The sequence below is a fragment of the Fundulus heteroclitus genome, unplaced genomic scaffold (genome assembly GCF_011125445.2).
Source record: "Fundulus heteroclitus isolate FHET01 unplaced genomic scaffold, MU-UCD_Fhet_4.1 scaffold_149, whole genome shotgun sequence".
Classification (NCBI taxonomy): Eukaryota; Metazoa; Chordata; class Actinopteri; order Cyprinodontiformes; family Fundulidae; genus Fundulus; species Fundulus heteroclitus.
In genome coordinates, this window is record NW_023396561.1 from 238042 (window position 1) to 248816 (window position 10775).

General features: G+C 37.8%; 2 protein-coding genes across 2 annotated transcripts in view; both read left to right on the forward strand.

The window, feature by feature from the left end:
• LOC118558714 (galactose-specific lectin nattectin-like) overlaps positions 1 to 10201 on the forward strand; it is a 28537-nt gene extending 18336 nt beyond the window's left edge. The window contains exons 3-9 of the mRNA XM_036129257.1: positions 7160 to 7201; positions 8007 to 8036; positions 8122 to 8163; positions 8257 to 8363; positions 8896 to 9030; positions 9611 to 9719; positions 9883 to 10201. Coding sequence (XP_035985150.1) covers positions 7160 to 7201; positions 8007 to 8036; positions 8122 to 8163; positions 8257 to 8363; positions 8896 to 9030; positions 9611 to 9719; positions 9883 to 9947 — 530 coding nt within the window. The 3' untranslated portion in view covers positions 9948 to 10201. The remainder of the gene's footprint in view (positions 1 to 7159; positions 7202 to 8006; positions 8037 to 8121; positions 8164 to 8256; positions 8364 to 8895; positions 9031 to 9610; positions 9720 to 9882) is intronic.
• On the forward strand, positions 1738 to 5639 carry LOC118558712 (galactose-specific lectin nattectin-like). The gene is made up of 10 exons (XM_036129254.1): positions 1738 to 1776; positions 1882 to 1971; positions 2510 to 2557; positions 2771 to 2800; positions 2924 to 2965; positions 3067 to 3105; positions 3234 to 3343; positions 4063 to 4197; positions 4447 to 4555; positions 5346 to 5639. The coding sequence occupies exons 2-10, from the start codon at positions 1911 to 1913 to the stop codon at positions 5408 to 5410; spliced, it is 639 nt and encodes a 212-aa protein (XP_035985147.1). The 5' UTR covers positions 1738 to 1776; positions 1882 to 1910; the 3' UTR covers positions 5411 to 5639.
• Positions 10202 to 10775: the final 574 nt, after the last annotated feature.

Below are 10775 nucleotides of genomic sequence, written 5' to 3' on the forward strand. Positions count from 1 at the left end.
GTGAATAAGTGAATTTAGATGAGTTATGAATACTAAAATTACTGTTAGCTACATTACACTTTTAGCTTTAGACAATATATTATATCTGGGGTGAAAAGAAACAGTACCTTCTGTTTAAAAAGCACGGCATCACACAAACCAAAAAAACTAAACCCCATTAACCCCATATTTGCTAATTTTAAATGTTCATTATTGGAATGCAAGTTGTCCTCAAAACAAATAAAATACACTTCACACTGTTCTAATCAGTATAAACAGGATGTACTGGCTTTAATTGGCAAGTTTGTGACACAAACAATGCATATGACTTTGATTCCACTTTGCTGTAAATATATACACAAGTATTCGAGTAGAAAGATATACATGTATTTTTTATAATGTGAATGTGTATATACACATATTTTTTTATGAAGAGAAAGAAATGGAGCAGCCAGTCAGACAGCAATGGCTGGAGACCACAGAGTCAGGCTCGACCTGATGGTGTAGCCAGAGACCAGACTTGACCAGATGATGCAGACAAGCACTAATTAAACCAACTAGCAAGGGTAGGGAGAGAACAGTTCCACAGGATCAAGAGGCTGGGCGACAAAAACACTGGGGAAAACACATGCAGACAGGGACACAAGACAAGATGTTTTGGCAGGGAGTGGTAGAAAAAGCAGGTGGAGTTACAGGTGAGCTGAGTGAGACTAATTAGCTACAGCAACAGGTAGAACTGATTATGGTGAGTGGTGGCTTGGAGGTGACTGAGTTGAGTATGTAGTGGGAAATGATCAAGCTGTCCAAAATACCAAATCATGATTATAGTACTGAGTGCCAATCTGAAGGTAGACTAAAGGTCTAAACAATTTGTGTGCAGAATGTGTGGGGTCTGCACAGCTGTTAGCTTCCCTTTTCCTGACTCTAGTCCTGTATAAGACCTGGATAGAGGGAAAGTCAGCCCTTATGATCTTCTCTGCAGATCTGACTGTTCATGGTTTTATTTCCGAAAGAGAAGCATCAGTCCATTCATGATCAGAAGTCAAATGTGGAGTCTGCAATTTTTCCAGAAGTTTACCCAAAGCCCTTTCTGAATAACTTTGCATGTGCAAGACAGTCTTACCTGCTACATTCCGGTCTTCGTCGTGTGAAAGATTCTTCCAAATCCACTCAGGTCTTATTTCTTTCTGCTGAGGCCGACCTCTTCTTCTAATAAACATGAAAATGGTTTGCTACGGTAATGCTTGGTGATTGACATTTTGCTTTCTATTTTCTGGGGTCTGATGGTTGTTAAATTGAAGGTCCCTTGCTGAAAAGAGTGACCATATTCCTGTGTTGAACCTGGCCTTTAATTTAGTCTTGTGAACATTTAAAACAGCGTAGATGTGCAACTACGCTATAAAACTGATGCTGGGTAAACTGAGAATTTATTTGTGTGTTTTGTTTTTAGCAGCTTCAGATTGCACAGTGTTAAGTAAGGCGGAAACTTAGTTTTAAACTAACGAGTGAAAACCTGAGACAGCTGTTTTGGCTGAAGGGATAGATGTTCTTGTTGCCTTCTTTCCAAACAAAGATACAGGCATGACAGGTGAAACTTAATACCCCAGCTAGAATGAACATGAGTTATTTTATATGTTTGTTTTGTCATGTGTGTTTGAAAAATGTTGACATGCATGGACCCAGTTCCTGTTCTGGAACCGGGCAGAAATCGTATATAAGATCAGGTCTTGGACTTGTTCATCACTTCCAGACAGGAAAGCTGAGGCTACAGTCGGAATCTCAACCAAAGGAAGTAAGGTACATCTGCTCTGCTGTTTGGAAAAACAGCTTTAATATTTTTTTATTACACTTGAAATTTTTGGTTGATTGTTTGATTGATTTCGTCATCATCTTTGTTTTAAGGTGAATATTTGACCTGCATTGTCTCCACCATGAAGCTGCTGACTCTGTCGTTCCTGCTTTGTGCCCTGCTGGCTCTGAGCTTGGCTGCGGGTAAGTTTGTCTGTACATGTGAAGTATGGAGATCCTCAATGTCACAAATAGCTGATGAAAATGTCCAATCCAGCAATCTCCTAGTTAAAAAAACTCCCCCCGTATGATTTAAAAGGTTATTTGCCATTAATAATTGTTAGTCCAATACGTGCATTTCTTACAGCTCAGACCCACAACGGTATATTGTCTCTACTACACACCATCATACATTAAGTCTATTCAAACTAATGATGTATGTTTGAAAAATTAGTGGTTCTGCAGCACAAGAAGGCAAGAAGGTAGTTCAATATGGTAGACGATGTGGTACTTCGTTATTTCATGCCAGTCATTTCACAGCCAAAACACAGGGGCCAACACTGTGGTCAGGTCTGATTAATCAATCTTCTATCTATCTAATCAATCTATTGAAAGCCCTATGCAAGAGTGGAGATTAGTTTGAAACATCCCTTGTTTGAAACAAGGACAGTCTGCTTTGATCACACAGACGAGCTGGGTTCTTAAAGTATACCTGCAAGAACCATGTGTTTAACCTCCACAGATACCACAAAGGGAACTGTTACCAAGGATGCTGAGGAGGCTGCTGAAGGTAAGCCTATAATAGTAAATAGAAAAGACATACTTTTATTGCTTATATATATATATATATATATATATATATATATATATATATATATATATATATATATATATATATATATATTTATATTAAGTCACACTTTTATAGACTTATGAGGTGACTTGCACTTTGTTATACTAGAAGTAATTTCTGATTTCTTTTGACTTAATTTATCTTTTCTAGAATCCAAGGATGAGGAAACCGCTCCAGAAGGTAAGTCAAAATGAAATGTTCGTCTTAAAGAGGGTTTAGAAAATCTGGTAATATGGTAATCCCTCATTATTTTCAAAATATACACTAGATCAAATCGTGAAATAATGTTTATGTTCTTTCTAGCTGTAGAAGATGAATCCAAGGAGGAGGAATCAGCTCCAAAGGGTTAGTTGTAATTAAATCCACTTCATTATAGTTACAGTAACTATTCAATAACAAAGTAATGTTAAAAATATTAACAATCTTGAAATCTGTAAATCTTTCAGAAGAAGAAGAAGAAACTGAAAGTGATGCTGACAAATCAGGTAGATAATATGTATATCTGGATGTTATTTTTCAAGAATGATCTTTACCAAAGAAAAGATGGGAAAGCTTTCTTTTAAACAAATGTGGAGATTTTAACGGATCACATCCTTATCTGCATTTCCTTCAGAAAAAAGTCACGTGGCCAAGAGAGCGACATCTTGCCCCGGTGGCTGGACAAGATATGGATCTCGCTGTTTCTACTATGTTGGAGCCAGTTACACCTGGGCTCAAGCTGAGGTAACACCTGCAATCACAGGGCAAACTATTTAATGCTATCGGTTCATATATAACAAGTCTGGCCATTTTAAACACTGTACAGGAAACAATTGCAAACAGCAACATTTAAACATAAACCTGAAATCCATAGGGATTCTACAATAAGGGAGGTTGAATGTGTTGCCTTACATTGGAGGAGATGCAGTCTGCAAAAATTTTGTATTTTAGAGAATTTGGCAAGGCAGCTGGCAGGCCTCTAGATCTTTTTGCTGCTCCTAACATTTTGTTCGTTTTGTTTTAGTATTGAGTAAATGTATGTTTATAATCACTAAAATGTAATACATATGCAAAGAGTAACACACAAAGTACAGAGAGAAGAAAATCTCATTTAAAGTTGACAGCATTTGTGTTAATAAATACTCCCAATGATTCTTTACTTGCAAATAACAGAGAGACACAGACTCTAAGTTCTGACTCACCAGATTTCAGGTCAATTAATTGCAGCAGACTTCTCAGAAAGCAAGAGCTTAGTTATAGATGTCCAGAACAGTATTCAACATGATCCAGTTTGATATGTCAGTGAAATTTGTGCATTTCATCTTGATGCTCAGGGTATTTATTTTCAAGCATTTAGATATCAATATAAAAGGATGAGCAGCATGGCTAAATTTTCTTCTTTTCTCTCAGTCAATCTAGTTTCTAAGTGTCCTACCTTTCTTTGTTTTTCACTGCCTCTCTAGCACTACTGTGTGGCACGGGGTGGAAACCTTGCATCTGTACGGAGCTCCTCTGAATACAACTGGCTTAGAAGCTACATTTACAGCAGGGCTCGTTCATATAAAATGACTTGGATCGGCGGTTCAGACGCAGAGCAGGTATGTCTGAGGAACAATTACAGTTATTCTTCTGCAAAACTTGTGTGGGACCTAGGAAATATTTCCCAAGTTTTTCCTTTATTCTTTTTTAACAAAGTTTACCAAAATGTCATTAGTCAAGAAATGGATGAGAAAAAGCTGATATTTGAAACAATAAATATTGCTGTTATTGATGAAGATTGAAGGAACTGAGTGTTTGCTGATTTCATACGTTCACTCTTTATTCTGCTTTCTCCTCCTACTTTCCAGGAGCGTAACTGGTTCTGGAGTGATGGCTCTCGCTTCCTCTTCAGAAACTGGTGCTCATCAAGACCTATAAGCAACAGCGGTTATAACTGCCTCGCGATGAACTATTCAGGTAATCTAACACAGAAAACACAGTCAAACACCATCAAGACATTTACCATATTTTTCAGACTTTAAGTCAGACTTTTTTCATAGTTTGGTTGATCCTGCGACTTATATTCAGGTGCAACTTATATATCAAAATTAAATAGTAATTAATCCTGACCAGTATGAACCAAGGAGTAAACATTACTGTCTATAGCCACAAGAGGGCTCACTAGGCCTGTGAAAGTTATCCTGCACTTTATCCTCTTAAAACTTAGTTGAAATATTAACCTATAGACAACATCTGTGTCATGCTAAACTAACATCTGTTAGCTTAGCATGTAGCACCACTATGCTCACAGTCTAATTTAGGCGTAATTTTGACAAATTCTGTCACGCTCATATGCGCTAGATAAAACGTTGCTAGTTGGAGTTATTAATTTACCCCATTCATCCTTCCAGGTATGTTCCATGTTATTCATCCAGCTGTGGATTCAGCTCTGTCATTTTTCAGTCTTGGAATGGTTGAAATACATGTCTAAATAAATGAGCATATTCCGGTGCAACATATAAATGTTTTTTTTCCCCGCGTTATGACACATTTTTTTAACTGATGCTTCTTAAATTCTGAAGGGACTTATCATCCAAAAAATACTGTAATCATGAACTGAGAAACATTTATGATGTACAATTTATGTCTGTTCGGCTAAAAAAAACATGTCTTGTCTAGAACCTTGTAATCTCTATCTGTATTCAGACACCTTCATGGTGAAAATCACTAATACATCCTGCTTTGTTTTTGTTTTTTGTACCTGCAGCTTGCAAATGTGGGATTGACTTACCATGCACATACCGATACCCGTTTGTCTGTGTACGGGGTTAAGACCAGAGCTGAAGGAACATCCCAACCAAGACGTCTAATCAATTCTACTCTTCTTTTCTTCTCTCCCGCTGCTGTAACGCTGAGAAATGAGTGAAGCGACAAGATTCAGGAGGTGGATTGTCTCTTTGGTCACATGGCAAAGAGCAAACAGGATGTAGTCTGGAAAGAATGCTTTTAGCTCAACTAAACCTTACCCTGTTTTCTATTTCAAAATTAAATTTCTGAAGCATCGAAACAAGTTGGTCTTTGTGTGTTTTCTATATCTTGAGTGGCTTCAGGGCACAACAACATTTTTAAGACAATAAAAGGACACAAAAAGCAGCAGTGGGTAATGGGGGGAAAGCTTTCACAACATGCACTATAGCCACCATAAGATGTGGAGATAATATTGACGTACATTTTATTTACTAGTCAACTCTTGATCCACAAAGAACAAATTAACTAATTAAGTAATAAATCTTTTAAACCTTTACCTTTATTATTATCAGTGCTTCAAATCATTACCTTTTATAATCCTACAAAATACAGTTTTTAAAGTGTCCTTTGCTCTGATCCTAAAATGAAAGTTTATACGTCTAGTGAGGCGATGCCCTTTAACGATGTTCCAAAGGTCGTTGCCAGACAAGCAGTCCACAGCATCACATCCATAGAGGTACTTTTCCACGCACTCATTGTTTGTTCGAAGCCAGACTGTAGCGTGTTCTGTTTGGTTTTACTACTGTATAAGACTTGGATCTGGAAATGACATTAACCACAAATTGCTTCCAGCTTTAACTTAAAAGACGGATTTGCAACCTTGTATCCTCAGAGTTGAGTTCAGGCTAATTACAATTAGGAGTGTAGAATCAGACATTAGAATTTAAAAGAACAAAACATACAAACCAGTTATATTCTTTTTTACGTCTGATTTACTGGTAAGACAGACAGTAACCCGACAGAAAAAGTTACTTTTAAACAGCCCTGTGCGTGGACTTATTCTGCGGTCCATCTAACCTCAAAATGTGGATATTAAGAGCATAATTTGAAGGTATGGTTCACAAAAGTTGGCAAGAACTGTCTTATTTTGTGTCATCAGCTTCTTAGGATAAACGTTGACTATTTAGTTACGGATGCATTATATTTTAGTTTAAAGGATAGGTATATGTTTGTTGTAAAGACCTATTTGGCTGCTTTGTTACCTGATGAGGAAGACAGAAGCTGAATGAACACATATTACTGAACTAAGGCAACACCCACGTTAATGTCATAAGATACAAACACAACAAATGTGAAATCTAATATGCCGCGGTGTATTGATATGGTCATCGTATACATTTGTTTTTTCTGCAATGTGCTTCTACGGACATGCCTGTTTCACATTTCCTGGTTTGCCAGCTGATGGAAACTGTATATAAGAGCAGCTCTTTGACTTGTTCAGCATCTCCAGAGTCTGACGCTGAGGTAAAGGAAAGAAGGTAATCCTTGAGGTTGGTAAAGACTTGTTATATTCTTTATTCTTACCAGGTTGTTTCTTGTTTTTGTTTCTTAAGGTTTTCATTGTCTTTGATCTACATCATCTCCACCATGAAGATGCTGACCCTACCGATCCTTATTTGTGCTTTGCTGGCTCTGAGCAGCACTGCAGGTACGTTGTTCCTGTAAATGTAGATTTCCTTGTAAAAGCAGGAATTTTTAAGCATGCTGTACACCTGCTTTAAATGTTACAAATTATGCAAACAATGCCATTGTGATAACCTACATCTCCTGCAGATGCCCAAGATGTATCCGGAACTAAGGAACCTGTTCCAGAACGTGAGTTTAGTTTTATAATTTGTAATAAAATGAGACAAACTAATTGTATACCAGAGGTATTCACATGGGTTCTTTGCAGTAACGATAAACCAACTGTTAAGAATGTGTAATCGCACTAAGAGGTGTCTTTTTCTTTTTAGATATTATTATTGTAACATTCATTTTTGTGACAATTAACAAGAGATTTTTTTCATTTATTTAAATCTACATCATATGCATAAAGTTCAGACAAACGTGCATATAGTTTTAATACAGAACATCATCAGGACTAAATATAGTAGATATATTATTCTACCAAATATTGCGATCAAGGGGTCCTTGTATATTGTGATATTGCACAGATCAGTGTTGCCATGATGATTGCAACTTGACATATTGTGCAGCTCAACTAACAGCTGATATGCAAATAGGCCGGTGTCTTTTGTGGAATCAGGTTTGTGAGAGACATGACCAAAGTAACCGCACTGGTACTTTGGCCTGTTTTTAGAAAAATTAGCTTTGCCACACCAAAAGGAGTTTTTCAGATAGTTTAAAAGTAGATAGGGCGCGCTTGTGGCGCGGCAGGAAGCGCGACCCATATATGGAGGCCTTGGTCCTCGACGCGGTTGACCCGGGTTCGGATCTGACCCGTGGTCCTTTGCCGCATGTCTTTCCCCTCTTCCACCCCCCATCCTGTCAGCCTACTTTCAGAATAAGCGAGCCACTAGAGCCGCAAAAAAAAAAAAAAAAAGTAGATACATTTTTGTCATGACAGGATTCTGTCAGGCTGCGAATGAAAATTTGTGATCTTTCCTTTCCCTTTTAGAAACTGTGGATGAGATACCTGCTCCAGAAGGTGAGTTGAAACCAGATGTGTTTTAGTCAAAAAGTATAAGTATATAGACATGTTAAATCTCAGATTCTAATAACATCAAATGCAGCCCCACTTTTAGGAGAAGCTGGAAATGATACAGATGCATCAGGTTAGTCCGCCTTTCACTTCTTAACTATCTCCACACTCAAAACAGACATTACATTTTTGATGTTTCATATGCTCCTCTCTGTATCTTCTCCAGGAAAGAGCGTGGTTAAGAGAGCGACTTCTTGTCCCGGTGGTTGGACGCTTTACAGGTCTCGCTGTTTCCTCTATGTTTCTGCCAGCTACTACTGGGCCCAGGCTGAGGTAATGACTTCTCCCTCACACAGCAAACCTGACACTTCTGAGGACTGAAATAGCTGCTATGAAATATTCTCATGTATTCATTGCAGCAAATAAAACAAGAAATGTTTGGATGAGAGCTGAAAAGAGATAGAAAATATCAAAATGAGGTTGAAAACACCATCATTTGTTGCCATTCAATAGATTGGCTGACACAGCAAAGAAGAAAAGTTCAGATAAATATTACAACAACAAACAAATATTTGAACGCCAGAAATAATGAGACACATCTAAACCTATGCTAAAAATAAATAATAATAACAGGATGTTTGATTATTAACCATTAATTACCAAACTGTAAAATGAAAGACGGGCTTCAAAGTGTATTTGGAAGGTTCATGTGTGTAAATATGGGCAGTTTCACCCAAGATCTTCATGCACAGTTCGTTATGAAACAGTTTATCATAAATAAACACAAACTTATACAAATATATCTCATATATATACTTATACATATATTATCACTGATTTTATGTTTTTCTCTTACTGGTTTTAGAACTACTGTGTGAGCCTGGGTGGAAACCTTGCATCTGTCCACAGTTCTGTTGAATATGATTGGCTCAGAAACTTTATCTACGGTAGGACTCGTAACTATCCGCTGACCTGGATCGGAGGCTCCGACGGTGAACAGGTACCCTGCCATATTGTGAACAATTTTACAGCCACAGATAAAATCTATAATTCTGACTACAGAAATATTTCTTAGAGGCCATTTAAAAGTAGTTTTATAAACCTGAAATCATTCCTGCAGGATTAAATATTTGCAAACACCCAAATGCTATAAAATTTTGAAAAATATTTGGATTTCTGGATAACAACAACTTCTACCAACGAGTATGAAAAACAGTATTGAGGCTCCTTTGTTATACCCAAAGTTATGCAAACTGATGTTGGTTTTATAGATAACTACATTTAAGCATTGTAATCAGATCAGCTTTTAATGTTGGCCAAACCCCTAATTTTGTGGCCTAGTGGCCAGAGCAGCATTCTTGCATTCTAGGAAGGCTGCAAGAACTCTGTTCAATCCCCACAGGGTGCCACCATGGGTCTGCGAGCAAGACCCTTAGCCGCAGATTGCTCCCTGGGTGCCACTCAGTGTAGTAGCAAACTGCTGCCTAAGCGATGGGTTAAATACAAAGACCAATTCAGTTGGAATGTACTATTACAAAGCGCAATAAACATTTATTTTTCTTGTCATTTTTCCTTTCTAGGAGCGTATGTGGTTTTGGAGTGATGGCTCCCGCTTCAGCTATAACTCCTGGTGCCCAGGAATGCCGAGAACCACCACCAGTTATAACTGCCTTGCTATGAACAACTCAGGTATTTTGATTGAACACTCAGTGAAAATAGGCCGGTGATGTAGTTTATCTGTATTAAAGCTACGCATGCTAAATATGTCCAACTCACAACCATCGTTCTGAATAATGACTTTCTCAGAGGGATTTAATCAGAAATCTTGATGCATTTTCTTCTCTACATGCAGCTTGCAGATGCTGGTCGGACCTTCCCTGCAGTCATCGATACCCATTCGTCTGCGTCAGGAAATAAAGACCGGAATTCATGAATATACATCCTGAAAAAAGCATCTAACATTCTTCCTTTTCTTGATCTTTCTCCTATTGCTGTAATGCTAAGTGTGTGAAGCGACAAGCTAAAAAAAAACAGGTTGAAAGTCTCTTAGGTCATGTGCTGAAGAGAAAACGCCAAGTGTTACAGAAAGAAGGCTTTTAGCAAAACTTACCTCTGCAGAGTAAACTGTACTTCCTTCTCTTTTGCCTAATAAAGTTTCTGAAGCATTGAAACAAGCTGCTCCTTGTGTCTTTACGTCAGATATTCTTTTTGGAAGATGATGGTTTTCTGTAATTTAAGCAGTAAAAAAACCCAGTGGAGGCAGGTGATAATTTTTTTCGAGGGGTACAAAAAAGGTTGGAGCTCACCATAACAATGGACTCTACTGGAACATAAACCCTTCTACGGTAACCTACCTGCCGCTGGATTTTTAGTTCTGGAAGCAGGACTGTTGCAGGCAGGTCTTGTGTGAACTGGAAATGGGAGGCCCTCCTCCTTGATATGGATACGTAACTATATGTCAGGTCCAACGTTAGAACATAATAATAACATAATAATCTAGTGGGACAGTCTATTGTTGTATAACAAGACCCTTCGCAGAGTTGGAGCAGCATATTTTTCATCATTAATTGAAGAGAATAAAAATAATACTAGATTTCTCTTCAGTACAGTTGCCAAACTTACACAGAGTCATAGCTCCGTTGATCCATCCATTCCCTTAGCTCTTAGTAGTAACGATTTTATGGGATTCTTCATAAATAAAATTGATTCCATTAAAAATAAAATAATTGGCATCCTCCCAAACAT

What these genes read in the sequence shown, in the direction of transcription:
- LOC118558712 (XM_036129254.1), top strand. Translation starts at nt 1,911, where the DNA reads ATGAAGCTGCTGACTCTGTCGTTCCTGCTTTGTGCCCTGCTGGCTCTG. An exon ending in TGAGGAAACCGCTCCAGAAG is followed by an intron (nt 2,801 to 2,923) that starts GTAAGTCAAAAT and finishes TGTTCTTTCTAG; the next exon opens with CTGTAGAAGATGAATCCAAG. An exon ending in AAGTGATGCTGACAAATCAG is followed by an intron (nt 3,106 to 3,233) that starts GTAGATAATATG and finishes CATTTCCTTCAG; the next exon opens with AAAAAAGTCACGTGGCCAAG.